This window comes from Bison bison, unplaced genomic scaffold (assembly GCF_000754665.1).
Source record: "Bison bison bison isolate TAMUID 2011002044 unplaced genomic scaffold, Bison_UMD1.0 scf7180017864287, whole genome shotgun sequence".
Classification (NCBI taxonomy): Eukaryota; Metazoa; Chordata; class Mammalia; order Artiodactyla; family Bovidae; genus Bison; species Bison bison.
Genome location: NW_011494859.1, coordinates 776,782 through 796,877, shown reverse-complemented (window position 1 = coordinate 796,877; position 20,096 = coordinate 776,782). Strand labels below are relative to the sequence as shown.

The window sequence follows — 20,096 nt, the reverse complement described above, 5'->3', positions numbered from 1 at the left end:
AATCTAAAACTAGCCAAATCTCTAGATGTACTATAATGTGACACTTATTTAAAGAAAAAAGCTACATTCGGAGAGGAGGAGCATAAGCAACACATTCCACACCTAGAACCCGGAACACTAGCTAGGGAGAGAGGAAACTCTTGCTAAAGGAGGTTTTCAATTCTGGCAAGTAGCAGTCTTCCAGTGTAAACTAATGAATACATGAAAAACACCAAGGAGAATACATTCAAGTTAATGGAAACAAGTCTTTATTAAGTAACTTTTAATATCAGAAAAATAAAACTCTTATAATTCTCTTTACAGCAAATATATAATATCAGTGCTTTGGCCATCTTAAGTTAAAGGCCCTTTATCATAAAATATATGGTTTTAAACTTTACTCAAATTGAATTTATAATCCCTATGACTTCCCTACATATACATAACAAAAGAGTGTAGTAAAATTAGCAAATACTAAACTATATTGATAATTTATCATTCTTAGTTTGTGGTTTTTAGAAACAGTACACGCACCTAATATATGTCGATTCCTTGGCTTATTAGTTGCAGTGTACAATGCAACGAAATACAAAATACATGCTTGGTGAACATTCGTTTGTATCTACAAGACGGCAGCTAGAGATTAGGTTTCAATACTGACATTTAACTATTCTACAAGCAATTAGCATTACATCATAATATGCCATCAAGGCAATTTTTTATACTGAAAAAATCAAAATAAAAACCGTTATTTGTAAACTTTTATACGAAATGTAACTCTTCAAGTGGAAATAAAAAATAAAATTTGTCTATTTACTATTCAATACACATAGGATTTCAATTTTTGTTATACTGAGAAAAAAAGCTCTTTTGTGTTGGGAAAATAATGCTTCAAAAAATAATTAGTAGAAAAACCCACCAATATAATGTTTTATCCGTTCAATGCCAGCAGATTTGGGAACATACTGAGGATGAAAAGTCACAGACATCCACAGGTGAAATGTAAAAAGTGTATCGTAAAGAAATCTTTCCTTGTGATTGGAAACAGGTTTTGAAATGAAGTAAACTGATTGGAGGTCGTCACAGCTGCTTCTGTAAATATGCTAAGGGCATTGTTACCCCTCTCTCCCTCCCCCTCCCCTAAATGACTAAAAAATAAAAATACATTTATAATGTGCAAGACAAATATGGATTGAACATAAAATGTTTCACATTTTGATCTATAGTCTAAAAATTAATCAATAGCTTGATCAGACTAATGAATGGAATGTTCGTATCCTCAATTATTAGCCAATGCAGGTGCACCCCAAAGCCTTTCCTGGAATGGAAAAACCCAGGTGGCCATTTCCACATTCACCGAGGGAGGCAATGGGTAGGAATTCACGATCAACAGAACTGCATTCCTGCTCCACTGATCAGACCAGCCGGGAGCACTCTGGGCGAGATGAAGGTCAGTGTAGCAGTTTTTGTCCCAAATTATAACCAGTGATTGAGTAAACCGCCATCAGCCCTATTATTACCAATAAGCAACCACAATGCATTAAAAAGTTACTTGCAATCCTGCAGAATTAGGCATAAGTTGTTGTAAAATAAAAAAACAAACGGACCTGTTTTGTCAAAACTGGCAGTGTAAAGAAGGCAGCCCTGGAAGTGTCTGAGTCATCTGTAATGCCGCGTACCCTCCATAAACTCTTAACGTGGTTAGGCTTTGGGACCCATCATTTGGAAATCTTAGACGTATACACTTTTCTCATAGGTTCACACAACCTATGATTATCTTCACTCAGCCGAGTTGAACGTCAGCTTTAGCAATTCTTACACAAGCTATGTCTCTGGGTCTACAGGATAAGATTAATAATTCAAACCAAACTAAGACAAGAGACCACTTAGGTTTAGTGTTACCATAGCAGCCTTTTATAAGTTTACTAACAACTTTAGCCTAATCCCAATAAAGCCTGATAACAGTCATAAGAATTCATTAGGAAGTTTACTGGGGGTACCATTATACCCATGCCTTTACGAGTCCATATAGAGATATAGTATTTATGTATATATATATAGTTAAGAGTGAATTTGGATTGCCTGAGTAACAGCTGTCTGGCAAACTGGACATGATGGCGTTCTCTTTTCACAGATCTTGTTGGCACATTCCATGCAGAAGAGGTTGTGGCCACATGGAACTAGGGCAGCAATAACTTCATTCTCAAAGCAAATCACACAGTCGTGCTTTCGTCTTGATTCTGGAGGTGAGCTAGAGGTGGAACCACCATTGGAAGAGGAGTAACTATTGGTACCATTAGAAAAAGCAGGGATGTATATTGGAAGGCCAACATGGTTGCCTGTACTAGGTGGGTCGCTCCTAACCCTCCGAGCAAGTGGGTGTTCAATGCTCTCAGGAAAGGTAGGAGACAGACGAGGAGTAGATGGCTGACTTCCTCTACGCTGAGTCTTCATGTTACCAGGAGGATCACTCCCAAAGCCAGAGAGTGGGTTAACTGGTTCAAACGGAGTCCAGATAGTTTGAGCGGATGTTGGTAGAGAGTCAAAGGCAGGAGAATCAACTGCAAGGTCTTCTGAGCCTACAGAAGGTAGTGTATCTCCAAACCAAAAGTTTCCTGTGCTAAATGGGCTTGTTGGACTAAAGTCAGCCAGCCTATTGCTTCCAAAGTAGGAATCTGTGGAACCGCTTCCCAGGGAACTGGAACTATCATTTCGATAATTGGAGATCATTCTGGCGCGGCTAGGAGGAACGGGATTGGAGGAGAGCCACGCAGAGCCCAGAGTGCCGCCTTCAAAGCTGACGTCGGTACCGTTGTAATGGAAGTCATTCTCTTCGTTGAGCTCAATGTAGTTTCCCGTGCGCATGGCAATATGCATTTCAATTTCTTCTCGTGCTCGGTCAACATTCTCGGGCATCCCTGTCACTTCAAAGACGGGCTCCTTGTCTCTGCTCGGAGTTACTATGTACGTGTGGGTCTGCTGCTGGATTCTTTTGATGGTCGCTCCTTTGGGTCCAACTACCAGCCCTACCACGCGATAGGGCACTCGGACTTGAACGGTGGTCTGACCCGGCAGATTAGGACTGCACGACAGCCCTCCCAGGGCAGGGCCATTTTTGTTTCGAGATGCACGAATCATGGAGAAGTGCTCTGCAGCTGACAGGATTTCTCGTTTGGCCATGGCAACATCTTCCTTCCGTCCAGTGACAACAAAAATGGGCTCTTCACCACGAACCGGTGTTTTGATATACGTGTTCGTCTTGGCTCTCAGCGCTTTAATTTTACAACCTGTTAGAAAGAAAATATTTCTTAAGTATCAACATCTACTTCAACAATACTGATAAAGACAAATTATAGAAAGCTCCTTTCAAGATAACAGTCTGTTTTTGGGCAGTTTTTCTTTCCCTCTTTAAGTTTGAGAGTATTTCTTTATCATAAAAACTTACCACTAAATGCTGATAAAGCTTTCCTAGTTCCACTATGACTCCTGGATCCCGAGAGGTACTTTCCTGGTGATCTCTCATTCTCAGCAAAGAGGTGACGCCTCCACTGAAGGCCTTTAACTCAGAGGACAGGCTTATAGTTTTCTTCCTCTTGTTATTAGTCATTGCAAACGATGCATGAAATAGGCCAGCAATACTATGAGTGGATTTGACTTTCAAAACACTAATAGTTTACTACCTTGCAGGGTGTTGGTGACAAAGAAAAAGAATGTACAATGTGAGACGATACCTATCATCTTATTTAATCTACGTAACAACCCTAAGGACGAGACTATTACACTCCTTTTATTGCTAAGGGAAACAAAGCGCAGAAATATTGTGTCACATGCCTAAGTTCACACAGCAAGTAAGAGGCAGAGCCAGAGTTAAACCTAGGCTGACTTCGTAGTCTATGGTCTTTTTTGTTGGTCCTAGAACCTCAAATTCCACAGAACTATACTGCATGAGAAAAGTTCTTCAACTGACTTCCACTTAGCTGTCTTGTCATTTTACCTCAACATCATTCTCTCCTCTGTAAAACTCCATGACAATAGCAAAGTGCTCAAAGTTAGCACATCATCTCATTTCTGTTCCATCAGTTGGATTTCAGGCTTAACTACGAATCAGTTGTCTTTATCCCCATCTGTTTATGCTAACTGAACTCATGCATTAACTAAATTAATAATTACATAAAGCAGTTATATATAAATCCAAGACATGGAACTTGTATCAAAATTGATTATTTTTAAAAATTTCAATAATGATGAGTACCTTAAAGAAAAAAAAAAAAAAGATGCTGTTGAACTATGGGTGAGACAACTGTAAAACCCTGGGGTAAAAAAACTAACCCAGAGTAATTTTGTATTCATTGTGAAGTTCTTGCTAAATTCAAAAGAAATATATTGGAAATTGTATGGAGTATGGTCATTGGATATGGTTTTATTGAAGGACTATAATGGCTGGCAGTCCCATTCTCAAATAAAAGGCTTTGGTTCTAAATCCTAAGTATATTTAAGTTAAATAAAATATCTAAGATACATATGTATAACTACCCAAAGATTACTTTTTGGAGTAATCAGCCATTACCAGTGCCAACTGTGTAACATTGGAGGGTTTCGAACAGTAACTTAAAGATGCCAGATATACGCTAAGGCATAAGACTCTAGGGTTATGCTTTTCAAAGATCTTAATGTGAAGCTTGCCAGAACAGATTTCTTCTCGTGACTGTATCGTGCTATTCCTAGTTTCTCAAAATAAAGCAGTTAGATGCTACTGAAAAACACATGCCACAACCTGAGCTGATCATTTTCTTAAAACTTTTTTTCCCTGCCCTCAACAAATTCATAATGTACAAAAACTAATTCTTTCTGGACATCATTCCTAACCTGTGTGACTGCACTAGTACCCTCCACCCCACACAAAATAGGTCTCCTTTCCTCCATTCTTGCCTCCTCCAATCAGCTCTCTACCTCCACTTTAGGTAGATGATGCTTTCTAAAAAAGCACCGATCGAAGGCTCACCTCTTTACGTAAGGCTTTGACGACTCCCTCTTACCATAAGGATAAAATCCAGACACTGCTGCACGCAGGAGCTGGCCCAGTGCCTGGACCTACCTCTCTCTAGCCTTATCTCATACCCCTCCCTTTCCTCTTCCTCACTCCTTAAACTCTGTGGGGTGCTTCCACCACGTTCATCGCCTCTTCATGCTCCTTGCTTCCACGATCAGAACGTTCCTTTAACCATGCCCCTCTGCTACCAGCTCTGCGTAATTCCTGATGGCCCTGCAGATCTTAGTTTATTAGGTGCCTTATTCTCTGTGAAGCTTCCGTTCCTTTCCGAGTCAGGTTTACTTTAACCTGAAGGTTATATCTGAGAAGACCAGGGGGGTGGGGGTGGGTCGGGTGGTCCAGCTAAAAGCAAAACCGCAAGGAATGCACTCAGTGGAGGAACTGGAGGAGCTGAGAAGGACAGAGTGACAGGGTGGGTTGGGGGCTATCAAGAAAGTACTACAATTAGTCTAATTTATGCTACTGTAAAACACAAAGTTACTACAGAGTGCTGCTGTAAGTTTGTATCTACAATGAACTACAAGATTAAATTGACAGTGTGACTTCTGAGTATAGGAAAATCTATTCCTACTCTGCTCCACCACAGAAAGTGACTTGGAAGACCATAAATCTTCCACATCCACTTATCATTCACGCAGGCTGAATCTAGGAAACTCCCTCATGCAGCAGGGGAGGTGTTGCTTGAGGCTGAGAACTACAATCATTTCCATTGGCCAGTGTCTGACTGACGAAGAGACTCCTAGGACAGTCTGAAGGGGTGGTGAGAACGCCTAATTCTTCCTATTGCATCCTCAGAAGAGTTACTATCATTATCTGGATACATGAGCTTCTTCTCTGCACTATAACCTAACAAGAAGGCAGTCTGCTAGAATCACACATTTCTAACAGAGAGGGTCCTGATCACCCTAGAGAAAAACACTTGGCAAACTCTGTTAAGGACGAAGGGAGAGTTAGCTTGAGGGTCTAGGGCTGGCCCTTCTCAACCCTTACTATAGTGAACATTAGAAAGCTAAATTAAGAAACTTCTCAAAATGCTTCTGAGACAATAAGCAGCTGTCAGATGAACCTCAGTAGAATGTAATATTGGAGGAGGGCATGGCAACCCACTCCAGTATTCTTGCCTGGAGAACCCCTAAGGACAGAGGAGCCTGGCAGGCTACAGTCCATGGAGTTGCAGAGAGTTGAGACACAACTGAGCGACAAATACGCACATGCCTAAATCAGATACTACTGAGCCTATGGTTGTTACTAATGAGTATGTGTTTGATAGTCTCATTAGGAAGACAGAGAAGACAGAATGTGGACTACCTCTGAGATAGGGATGTAAGATAGCCTACCCTGCCCAAAAGGCCTACTTACCAAAAACAAGCTAAAAAAACAAATTATTTACAATTCACATCACAAATGGCTAATTTCTCTTATACAGGTACCCATATGCTATGCTATGCTATGCTAAGTCACTTCAGTCGTGTCCGACTCTGTGTGACCCCAGAGATGGCAGCACATCAGGCTCCCCCGTCCCTGGGATTCTCCAGGCAAGAACACTGGAGTGGGTTGCCATTTCCTTCTCCAATGCATGAAAGTGAAAAGAGAAAGTGAAGTCGCTCAGTCGTGTCTGACTCCTAGCGACCCCATGGACTGCAGCCCACCAGGCCCCTCCATCCATGGGATTTTCCAGGCAAGTGTACTGGAGTGGGGTGCCATTGCCTTCTCCGCAGGTACCCATATACTTGCCCTTATATCTCAAAACACCAAAAACCACAGAAAAAATAGGTAAAATAGCTCATAGAAAAGGAAACATATAAATAGCTCTGAACAAGAATTTAGGTGTCATCTCCCATCTATCATCTCCCACCTATAAGACTGTCAAATATCAAAAACAAACAGTGCTAGTAAGAATGGGGGGAAAGCCCTCATATTTAGCTGCAGAGTACAAACTGCTCGAGGGCAGTTTGCACTATCCATCAAAATTACAACTTCCTGTATCCTTCTGCCCCTGCCATCCCACTCACAGAATCAAGTCTGTAGGAATACTTGCCCAGGCACGAATAACCACTGTATTCCTGTCTGTATTAGTGGGAGTTGGTACAGCAATGTAAGGGAATACTCTGCAGTCACAAAACTGGAAGACTTAGGGAGATACGTAGGAGGGTGACTTAATTTCCCTGGTACTTTTAAATTCTTACAAATTTTGGAACCATACAAATGCATTATTTATTTTTTTAAAGAAATGTTGTTAAATTAGAAAATTTTAAAAATTAGAGATGAAGAAGTGACAGATTTTACTAGATTAAGCACATCAATCAGACTTTTGACTAGTTGTGAGATTTAGAAGAAAAAAAATTATGAACAGCAGGGTAAATGATTTCATAACCTCAAAGTTGAATAAAGCATTTTAAGTCTAAGAGGTAGGGACTAGCAATTGTTTTCTCATAGCTACAAATAAATATATGGCAAGCTGTATACCAGACTGTGTAAAGATTAAGAACCAGGACAGCACTAATGACTTTCATGGTTACCATTTTGATTTGGAAGTAAATTCCCCCAATAAAGTCTCTAACTTACCTCCCTCCTGTAGGAACCCATTTCCCCTTTCTGTATCACTATGGCTAGGGCTGTGATTCACCTTAAAACTCTTTAGTTGCAGCCAGAATTCTGGTCTTCTCACTTCCTGGTATAGTAAAAGGTTGGGTCTGGCTTCTCCGGGGTAGAGTCTCTCCCACCAGCTGCCTGAGCAGTTAAAAGGGAGAGGGCCTCTGTTGCTGGGAGAGGAGTTTAAAGAAAAGGAATTGAAATGGTCTTCAGTGTTTCTCAAACCATGGTTTGCAGTATCAATTTAATAGGCTCCAAATGTTTTGACGAAATATGTGGACATTGACTGCAAAATAAAATGTTCTTTTGATGGGGAAGGGGGGGGTGTCACAGAAAAGCGTAAAGGCACTAGACTAGACCTTTAAGGCTGCTTTTTAATTCCATGAAATGTGGAATGATATACTTAGAAGAATCAGATATAGAATTACAGTCTGCAATGTAGATATAATTACAGTCCAAATCAATTCACCTTAAAACAGGAAGATTATCCAGATCACAGGGGTGGGCCTGACCTGATCACAAGTTCTTTGGAAGAGCTTTCTCCGGTGGGCTTCAGAAGTCGTCAGATGTGCTCTGGCTTTTCTGGAAGAAAGCAACCTATGCTTGACCTGCCTGTGGAGGCCTCATGGCAAGGAACTGTAGGTGGCCTCTGGGAGCTGAGAGCTAGGAGGAAAATGGAGGCCTCAATCCAGAAACCTTGTTCTGTTCTTTACTTTTATTATCTGCTTTAGTTTTCTAATGCTGCCATAACAAGTTACCTCATACAGTGCTTTCAATGTCACAAATTTTTTATTTTACACTTCTGACATGGGTTCTGACATGGGTTTCAACAGGGCTAAAATCAAGGTGTTTGCAGGACTGTGTTCCTCTCTGGAAGCTTCAGGGAAGAGCCTGTTCACTTGGCTTACTGGTAGAGTTGAGTTGCTTATCATCACAAGACTGAGCTCCCTGTGTTCTCGCTGACTGTCTGCTCAAGGCCATTCTCTGCCTCAGGAGGCCTCCAACATAGCTTGTGGCCCTGTCTCTCCATCTTCAGAGTCAGCAATGGGGACTGAACCCTTCTTGTACTTCAAATACCTCCCAATCTCGTATGTGACCCAGCTGAGAAAGTTGTTCTGCGCTGAAGGACTCATGTGATTACACCAGACCCACCCAGCTGATATCAGATAACCTTTTCACCTCAAGGTCCATACTCTACATCTACATAGTCAGAGTTTCCGGGGATATAGGGTGTAGGCATCTTCAGGGAAAGGGGGTTTATTCTGCCTACCACAACACCAATGTCCCGTTCCTCCAATTATTTCTCCATTCTTCCAGGCCCCTGGGCTTTTGAGCAAAGGAAAGTATTGGATTCAGAAAAATCTTAAACCCTAACCCAAGAATAGTGACCCACTGCCCAGAACAGTAGCGAGATACAAGAACAAGAAAAGTTTGGGGATCATGGGCACTGAAGTAGGGTGAAGGGATAAACCACCGATAAAAATCAAAATAGGTCGAAAAGAAATATATAAGCCAGGCTGTTGATGAAGACAGGGTGTTTATGTTGAGAGATGAGTGATTTGGTAAGAAATGGACAAATGAACCTGGCCTCCACTTGTCCTGTGGGATGTGACTAAGTGTTCCTAGCTAAACCACTCCTCCTTCGGCCCAGAACATCCACCAGCCTGATGCGTCAACTTACCAATTCAAGTATCAAGTTCCCTATAAAGGTGCAGGTGGCTAATTCCAGGTGATATACAGAAACTACAATAATTTCTGCTCTCCAGGAGCTGACAGCGTAGAAAGGAAAGTCATGAAAACAATACTGATATAAGGTAACTGCTTTAATGAAAACAGGCGTACAAAGCAGTGGGAGCACAGAAAAGGGCAGGGCTTTACTGCTTACAGAAGGTGAAAGAAGGCTTCAGATGCATTTGAACTTAGGTTTGAAGAAAGTAGTTCTGCCAGGTGGAAAGGAGAGTCAAGAGAACTGGAAGTGCCAAAGCAGGAATCAAGAGCCCAAGATGGCAGCCTGGATACCACACCTGGCTCAGTGCTACAGGAGCTTTAAGTAACTGGAGGGCAGAATGCCAGGGGAGCAGGTCAGGTGGGGGATGATTTAGTTTAACAAAGGCAGGGGAGTTTAAATTCTATCTGGGAGGTGCAAAGAACTTGTTTTGTTTTTTAAAGAAAGGAACCCCAAATGCTATGTGAAGTATTGCTGATTTTCGACAGAGGGTTTTGTTTTCCAGAAATCAAATTCATCATATTTTCCACTCATTTCATAAACTAGCTACAAATATAAGGTGATTTAAGAAAGCTAAAACCCTTATAAACACACCAAAACTAAGGTCTGTATATTTTTACTTTGGGTCATCTTCAGGTATATCTTTCTTCAGAAATTCCTTCCAAGAGGTTTTATTTTCAAAGAGAAGTTAGTGTACATGCACATACACAAACACACCTGCTTTAATAAAAACAGGGAGGGGAGTGAAGTAGTTCTTTTTATCTTTAAGAAAATTAGAATGCTGGGCTTGATATTAAAAATTACCTCCCCATCCCACCTCCCTTTCCCCATCCTTCTCCTAATTAAGTGGCCATCACTTACCTTCTCCCAGACTTCATCATCTCCTAAACATGCCTGGTTCCTCCTGTCTCTACTCAGATATTTCCCTAAATAACCTGGAAAATCCTCCTAGCGCTGCCCCCTCACCCCATATCTTCTGAGTAATAAACATAGTCATTTGGAAAAGATGAGACTGTGTGTTGAAGGCTCTATGAACCCAAGAGTAATACAAATATAGATATGACTATTATTATCACAGCTACAGCTTACTAATTCTATTCCAAGGTCTAGTTTAAAGGAAACATAAGGATCAAAAAACCAGTTATTTGCTGGACTGGGCTCTAATCTACCACCAGTTTGCTTGTGGTTTTAATGTTAGGTCATTCAACCTTTAGGTCCTTTCCAATGCTTTTATTTTTGACCAAGTCTCTCTCCTCCTGGGACATACAAAATCACTTATTTCTGAAAACTACAAAGCACATGGGACAATCTCACATGTATACACATCTATTCTTCCTTTGCTCAAGAAGAGCAGGTTGAATAACAGCTGGAAGCACAAGACTTCGAACAGACCATCACTAACCATCTTTGTGAACATCTTTGTGACCTTTGTGAACAGGTCACTAAACCTCTCTCTCTCCTTCTTGAGGGTGTGTGCTGAGTTGCTTCAGTCATGTCTGATTCTTGGCAATCCTATGTACCATAGCAGGCCAGGCACCTCTGCCCATGGGATGTCCCAAGCAAGAGTACTGGAGTGGGTTGCCCTGCCCTCCTCCAGGGGATCTTTCTGACCTAAGGATTGAATCTACATCTCTTACGCTTTCCTGCATTGGCAGGCGGGTTTTCTTTACCACCCGCCCTGAAGCCCACCTGGGTGTCACCTGGGAAGCCCAGAAACTATAATGAAAGTTACTTCTCTCACTTGGTTGTTGCAAAGATTAAATGAAATAACATCTTTAAAATACTCATCACAGTGCCTGTTATTCAAGTAGGTGCTCAGTAAAGAGGAGCTTTTTAAGCTCTCTAGCCCCTCTCCCCACTCCACCCCCACCACTGCAAGTATTTCATAAGTAAACTGAGCCAATAGGCTTGCCTTTGAAATAATAAACTTGTAGTGCATTTTTCAGTTTTCAAAACTCTCCTCTATTTTCATTTAATCATCGTAACAGAGTGGTGACTAGCTTAACAGCTTTAGGAAGGATAAGAAACAAACTGAAAGAGGTTGGAAAGGTCTCCCAGCTAGAAAGCCCGACCTCAAACACAAGCTGTCTCCACACTCCTTTCACTACTCCATACTATTTTTCTCTAAAAGCATTAGAGAAACACATTATTTTATATGTATATTTCATGATATATTAGAATTAACAAGGGGGGGATCATATTCTTTAATAATTGTACATATAAATAAGACCCTTTCCTCTTGGAATAATCTCGACAGACTATTCAAAAGTTCCTACAATTTTATAGGGACTCAATTTTTCAGTATTATTAGCTTCAAAGACTGGTGAATATCAGATAAACCCAGTAAGAGTGTTTTTCACACACACACAACTTAACTCGACATTTAAATAAATTGTTTAGATTAACAATGTAATAGATTCTTAAATGTACAATACAGAAATAGCTTTCCTTTCCCTGCTCAAGGGTCCTTCTTGCAGCTCCAGTCAAAAATCGCTGAAATTTTGTTAAGAATATGGTTTCACATTAGACATCACTTCGTCAACACTTCAAACAGTTTCATTTATGTGACTTTTTAGTTTTGCTTATTACCAGTATTCATACAGACATATAATATCCTAAATCAAGTAGTATCTAGAACAAACAGATCCAAACAACTTTTGGTTGACTGACTCCTCAGGTAAAGGGTTAGAGATAAAGGCAAGAGGGAAGAAAACCTCACAATATAAAAACTATAATGATAAATACTAAAATGGCAAGTCTCTAGTCCAACAGTTCAGTTCAATAAAATAAACAGCAAGTATCTGCTACGTTTCAGGTAATTTAACCAAGATTAAGACTGAGATTCAGTTGTGCCCTCACTGACCTGTACCCAACTTCAAGCATCAAAAGGATTTGTTGTCTATAGGTGTTCATGTACAGATAGTGATCAATCATTTTCTTTTCTTACACCACTGGCTGGTGGCGGTGTTCAAGTCTTTTATATCCTTGCTGCTTTGTCTGCTTGTTCTACCACTTAGAGTTGGGAGCACTGAAGTCTCTAATTCCATTAGCTTGAGACCCTGGGTAAGTTACTTACATCTCCATAGACTTGTTTCCTTATCTGTATGGTTGCAATAAGAATGGATCAAATGAGATGACATACTACTTGACACATTTAAATGTTATTATTTTTAAAGAAAAACTCAAATGAGTCAATTTTCTCTAGAAGTTAAAAACATTAAAAAACCCTTAAGTCCTAAAGATAAAACTTATATTTAGATTATGAAAAATATGTTTAAGATATTAATTTTACAAAACTGGGAAGAGATATGTTGAAGTCATTCTAATTGGTGATTTTAAATCTGGTTTACTTTTACATGATTTTAGGAACTCTTCTTGGGCAAAGATAATATAAGGGTTACAAGTGATATAATCTAGTCCAATCTCACTTTATTTGTGGAGAAAACTCAAGCCAATAATTGCCCAAAGTTATAAACTAACGACTCTGAAATGCCTCAATTCCCTAAACACGCCACTTTCTCAACCTGCCTTCTTTTTCCAGTTGATTCTTAGAAGTGGAGAATTCCCAAAATATATGATGTATTTTTAAAAGCAGAGATTAAACTAAATTTTAAATCCCGCCCCCTCCTTTTTGACTTAATTTAGACAAGAGGATCCACATACGCAACAAAAAAGGGTTCCCATTTGGCCTTTCACTAAACCTGTGACACCCAGAGGTGGGTGTTAGAGATGAGAGGTAGAACAATTTTCCTAACTGGGGATTTTAAAATTATGTTCATGTCCATTAGAGGATGTTAATAGAAACTTAGAATTACTTCTATTTGGGAACCATATAATGGAATCAGATTCATCTGTAAATGATTCTCTTTCAGACTATAGACTGGATGGATCAAGTTTTTCCCCCAAGAGGAAACTGAGACTCAGTGAGGTTAAGGGATTTGTCCATGGTCACAGGCAACAAATGGTAAAACCATGTCTCTAACAAGTTTAACTCCAAGTTCAATGTCCTTACTGCAAGCCAAAGGTGAGGGGACAGTGGTATAGAAAGAAGGTCAGCCCAAAGGCCATTTTACACTGGTAACCTTCTAGAAGTTTGGAACTATTCCCTCCCCACTCTTCTCTAACTGTGTTTAAGATGAAGCTTTATGCTTATCTTCAACTCTATCTGCAGTTCATTAAATAATTTTCTTTATTATTTTAAGGCCTAGTCTAATTTTATTGCATGATACCTACCACTTTACTTATGGTCAAACCAGGCTTCCCTGCATACAATGAACTGCAGTTTCTGCTTATTGGACAAAGGCAACAAGCCATGCCCACATGAATTGTTCTTAAATCCTGAACCCTGGCATGAAAGAGGCGGTACAACTATGCAGTGTAACTTAGAATTCTCAGAATCAACCACTGAAATAAAGACTCAAAAGGATTAAAAATAACACTGCGCTGTACATATTCAATTTAGTATAGTTTGGCTTGGTATTACTAATGTTAGAAAATCATTTAAAAAGCTTAAATATCAGATGTAATCACTATAAATGTCTATAAAGTACCTAATGGTAGTATGGGGAGAAGAGTTAAAGACTAAACATGCATCATGGTATATAAGCCATTTGGGAAGGATTAAGATGCAGTTTGATTAAACATATCATTTTAGAATCACCTGAAGATCAATGAGGTTTTAAAACAGATTATTCATAATCTCTTTGGAGTTTCCTAAAGGAGTTTGTTGTTTTTTTTTTTTTGACTACAGCATGTGGGTTGTGGGATCAGATGAGCCCTCTGTAGTGGGAGCCCAGAGTCTTAACCAGTGGTCTGCCAGGGAAGTTCCTCAAGGAGTTTTAAATTGCAAACACCCTTTCCTATTTAGTATCTTATGAACATTTTTATCTCTTTTTTTTTCATTTTGTAATTTCATTTCAAATTACAAATGCTATTAAGGCAGAAATTACACTAAAAAAATTTGGCCACAATCCCACAGACTTTAAAATAATACTGTGATAGTCATCATGGCTGTTCATGAATATTCTGGCTCTCTCCTGTGGACACATGATTGTAATGCAATTTCTCACCCACTTGAAGTTAGGAGTGGCCAGATAACTTGTTCTGATTAATGAAATATGAGTGGATGTGATCACCATGCTACTTCAGGTCTAACATTTAAAGACCGGTGTATGCTACGCCACCGTCTCATCCTTCAGGCACAGAGAGGAAGACCAGCCATACTTGAGATGGTGGCTGCTTTGTTGGTCTAAGACCCTGAATGACCAAAATGAGCAGAGCCCCTGTGAAAAAGAAATAAGTCACTGGTCATTTTAATACTGAGATGTTGGGGTTCTTTGTTATTACAGCATCATTTATGCCTATCTGGATAGAAGTGCCATGTGTTTAACAGGCATTTAGATATCAGTTCCTTTCAGTTCTGTCACATTAGAAGGATACAGTAATGTGTGAAACTGTCTGCTAAAGCAGAGAAAAGGTGAACGAGATTAACAATTAATTTCAGATTTAACTTAACAACAGTAGTATGTGCTTATCACTTAGTTTCATATATGTCAATGTATTTGTGTACAATTCACAGTCCCTAGAGGTACTGTAGATAACGCCTATACCCAGCTGAAGAAGAGGAATCTGAATCCTAGGGAGTGATTTGTCCAAGGCCACACAGTGACTTACTGGCACAGAGTAATCAGAATTTAGGAAGTTTAACTTCTGATTGCTGTCTCTTTCCAATATATCACAGCTGAGCAAGGACTGCTAAGGGCAATTTGGGACAGCTTTCAACATATATTTTTATAGCAAAACATATATTCTAAAATAATTTTTGTCTTCAGTTTAAGACACAAGCAACAAATTTTTCCATCTGTGCAAATATTAGATTAATTCAAAACGAGATCCACAAAATACTAAGCACGATCTTATAACTAAATTCCACCTTTCCTTGAAAATGTAAGATTTAAGGTCTAGAATTCCAACCCATAGACATTGCTGGAAATCTCCCTTGAGGAAATCTCTATAGGTCTCAAATACTTGACTCCCTGCATCAGTTTTAGGTCACTAGCATTTTCTACCAGGGGGCAGAAAACACACCCTTGAATTACCACTTTATTTTCCATTTCCTCCTTAGTGAATGAAAATAGTTCATTAGCTGAATACGGCAGGAAGAAAAGGCAGTGGATTCCCCACCCATCTGTAAAACAATTAAGGTTCCAAAGCTAATACAAACTATTATTTGGATCTTAAAGTCTAAAAAAATGACAATGTTTAATTTTTAAAGCTAGCATGTATATACAACAAATTAACTTTCTGAATTATAAATGATAGCGAATTTCTAGTTAGACATAATAGAATGTTAGAACAATGCTTGTGCCTTCTGGACACCAAAATCTTATTAAGTAAATTAATTTGGACAGTGATATTTTAAGCTATGCATATTAGAAACACAGTATCCTAAATCACGTTTAGGACTGAAATTGACCCAAAATATTCTTCCTGAGCAAGATGCTTACTGAGGTAGCAATGTAGAATTGAGAACTTTATCCCCATTATCAAACAATTGGTCTAACCGCCAAGTTCCACTACCTGAGCAAGGTATCTATTAGCACCTCAGTTTCTATGTCTGTAAAATGGGGATAACCACCTACCAGAGTTAAATGGCAGGTAATATAGTACCTGGAAGAGGGAATGCCAACAACTCTCCCCCTAAAAGAAAAAGACACTGTGCTTTAGCATTATTCTGAAACTATTTCTCCTCATGAAATAGATATTTCTTCTTAAACAGGGAATTTATGTACAATACCAAACTTTCTCTTTTTAGAACCTGAAAACTTGTTCCACCCTAGGAAACTGGGGAAAATTTTCCCAAGGATGTATTTAAGACAACCTAAAACAATGTGTCATATTGTCTGTTTTAAAAAGTGGAAATATATACAATCGGTGGGGATCAGTGGAAACAGAGTAGCTGAATAAAGAAAAAAAATTTCTAAGGAGGTCTAGCTCAGTAATAGCCAAAACAGGGTACAAGAAGTCACTGGAGTGCAGGAAAAAAAATCAAAACACTCCAATTTCCATCTTAACTCATCCTTTTAAACTGTTTACATGTTTTAAAAATGTATATCAGCATATATATTATTCATAAATATTCACATATTGAGATTATTAGCTTAAATATTTTTTGACAGAGTGTACAACAAAAAAAAGAGGCTTCCCCAATGGTTCAGCAACAAAGAATCTGCCTGCAAGGAAATGCGAGTTCCATCCCTGGGTCAGGAAGATCCTCTGGTATAGGGAATGGCAACCCACTCCAGTATTCTTGCCTGAAAAATCCCATGGACAGGTGCACCCACGCGCGCGTGCGCGCGCACACACACACACACACACACACACACACACAGAGAAATAGCTTTTCTCAACTAGGTTAGAGAACACACATATACCATCAAGGAAATCACTCATGAAAATAGTTAAAGATGTACATTAATCTTAAACTGTACTATAAAACCTTTACAAGTCTTTAAAACAACTGAACTTATGACATTCAATATTTATTTATACCATCGTTAAGTAGAGTAGTACTTTAATTCATTTTTCAGTCTAACTGGTTCTCAACGACTATGCAAATTGGAGCAAAGTCCATTGACTTAAATTAAACATCCTGTTAACCACTGTGAATGTATCTTGCAGGTACTACATTTTTAAAAAGTTAGGTCGTAAATCTGTTGTCAGGTTTACTTTTGATGTCTATATTCCAGAACTTCTTTGATTATCAACAAGCCTCTTTAGTTCCTGGCTTTATTTTACAGTATTGTTGGTTTCAAAATGAGATGCAAACTTAAAAAGGGGGACCAATTTAACATTTGCAAATGACCATATGCTGCTGGGGAGTATAAATATGAGGTCAACACTGCCAACTTTCATGGCTATCAAAAGCAGTAGTTTGTTTTTCTGAAAGACACTGGAACTAGAGGCCATCTACATGAGTTGCTAGTCTATATGACTCAGAATTCCATTTGTCCTACTCTCTGCTTCAGAGCTGAAGTCACAGATGTCTCCATCTGTGACATAATTATTTCCAAAACCAATTAAGAGATGTCAAACAGAAAAGTATGACTTCAGGTAATGAGTAAAAATGGCAGGAAGGGATAATTCTTAAGCAGGAAAATTTTGTTCCAAAGCAAGAAGTAAATTAAATGATTTGCCCTGTTTATTCACTTAGGGAAAGGGGAAATTATCACACTGTAAAAGGATGCAAACATTAGAAGTTGCCTGGTTCTCTGTGCAAGTGGGAAAATAAATACAGGCTTTATAATGGTGCTGCTGAGGGTGGGGGTGGCAAAGGGGCCAATGATCCACTAGTTGAATGGGCCAGAACAGGAGAAGGGGAAAACTTTTTGCTCTTAAGATAATCTTGAGAATGATGACATACTTTTAACAGTACTGTCAACTCTGGGAAAATAAGTGCAAAAGGAAGAGTCAGCAACTTGTCTCTTATGTCCTAAGACATAAACAGATTCACATTTCCTTATTAACTAATAAGCTCTACCCTAAGAGGAAAAACTAAAGACTTTATTTCATTGCTATAATTTGGTGCAAGATTAAAACCTGGAATTCAGTTTACTTTTAAATAATAGAGTGGTATAAAGGTAACAGTCTGCCTAATTAAGGGCCATTTTACCATGCTTTAAAGGGTATAATACAGAAGACAAAAATTCGTATTAACTGAACAAAAGCTTTCAGTATCTCGTCCCTTAGTAAAACTGGCCTCTAAGTGTTCCTTTGTTATCCTAAACTGTCACCATAAGCAAACTGAAGCAACTTGTGCTGAGGAAATACCAGCCTAGAAGGGCCTGAACACACCTTGCCATCGCCTTTTCCCCACTCTGCTAAGTATCAGACTCTAAGTATCAAAACAGTCCTCCTCACAACTTTCCAACTGTACCTAGAGATTATTTCTCCACACCTTTCCTCACCGTGTCCCTGTCTTTCTTCCACCTTCCATTTGTTAAAGTCCTATCCATTCTCCAAGGCCCCCCACAGCTGATACATGTACGACTTTGTCACACACTATAGTTATTGACATTAATTACAGATTAGATTAGTGCCACTCCGCTGTTTATATTTGACTGTTGGCTTCTTAAGGGCAGCAAGTTAGTTGGAACTAACCTCACATTCCCAACTGCCATAAACTCAAATGCCTGGCAGAATGTAAGCTTGATATATAGCAATTCCCGGATGCTGTTAATGGAATAACCAACTCATTCTGGATCTATAACTTGAGATGTTATAATTTCATCCTATGTGAGGTGAAACAGTTCTCTCCTGGACTAGCATCTTCAGTACTGCAAAATCAAAACAAAAGCAAAACAAAAAAACAAAAAAGGAAAGCAAAATTGATTCACCAAACTATGGGAATAAACTCTTAAGAGAATGGCATCAGCTTTGAACAGTCTTTAAGTACCAGGCAGTCTGAAATAGGCTATCTCCTCCATCCAGATTTCAGATGGATGGATTTTTCATATTAAAATCCTAGAGGTAAGAAATGAGCCAACTCTGATATTTGAAACCACCATTTCGACAGACCTTATTTATGTGTACTTTAGACCACTTGGGAAAGATGAGATCATTTAAGCAGCAGCGCCATCATTTCTTTTTATTTGACCCCAACAATGCTCTCAACCTAACAGTAGAGAGACATGCATCAACCAGGTTCAATCATATTGTAATAAGTCAGCTGCAGAGAATATTCACTCTTTCAATAAAGGGGGCGAAGCTACACTAAAGAGCATAGGACCTTCCCTAAAAATGTCGGATAGAGAGGTACTCTGGGCATCCCCTTCCCCCACCTTCACAAATCTACTCCTGGAATCTGAGACATAGGTCCTTTGTCTGAACAATGTGGGAGGAGTCTGTCTGCAGTACTGGTGTGCTGGCAAGTGAGGAGAATCTACTGAAAACTGTATAAACGTACAAAGTTCCTTAACTCAATTACTTTACTGTCCAATTTTCCTTCATCGTGTACCCTAAAGCGTTCTAAAAGGCAGCCACTCTGTCTTTTCGATAGTTAAAATATATCGGAATACCGTGATCGATCAACAGAGTTAGCTAAGAAGCTAAGTTTCTGAACAGCGAAGAGGTGCAGGGGGGTGGCGGTAAGAACGACCACTTGAACATCCCCTCTTCCCTCGCGAATGAGCTTCCCGCTCCCCACCCCCTCGACAAGCCTCCATTTCTGTCAATTTCTTCTTCCCAGAAAGCCGTTGTAAGGCAGGCTGAGAGGTTTTTACAAAGACAGTAGTCGGCTGCGCAAACTTGCGATCTCGAAGCTTTTAGTGCACAACACCGAATCCACAACCGACCCGACCTTTTACCACCTCAGGTTGTTTCTGGTGCCACGCCAGCTGGGGTGTTCCAGGAATACAGCCCGAGTCAAGGGGACACCGCCGGGCTGGGTGGCTCAAGAAACTTATCGCCTTGCATTGTGCAGGAGGAGAGGGACACCGTGGGGGGTGGGGGGGTTCGCAAGGTGACCCATCTTCTCGTCTGGTAGCCCCTCGGGTTCCTCCCACACCCCTTCCCGGTGGACCTAGGGCCCTCGCCAGGTTCGCCTTTCCAGCCCCAAGCTCCTTTCTTTCGTATCCCCACCCACGCGCACTCACCGGGCCCAGCCCGGCTGGACACCCCCCCAACCCCCCACTCGCACTCACCCTGGCGACCGACAATCTCGGCGACATGCTCGGAGCTGGGCACCGGAAC

At 39.9% G+C, this 20,096-nt stretch overlaps 1 protein-coding gene across 1 annotated transcript; it reads right to left on the bottom strand.

Annotated features, from left to right (window-relative positions):
* Window positions 1-221: 221 nt before the first annotated feature.
* MEX3C (mex-3 RNA binding family member C) lies at window positions 222-20,096 on the bottom strand (the record flags this gene model as incomplete). Its single annotated transcript, XM_010849828.1, has 2 exons — window positions 222-3,266; window positions 20,048-20,096. Coding segments are annotated over 2 exons (1,275 nt in total), but the record flags the coding sequence as incomplete, so codon positions are not given.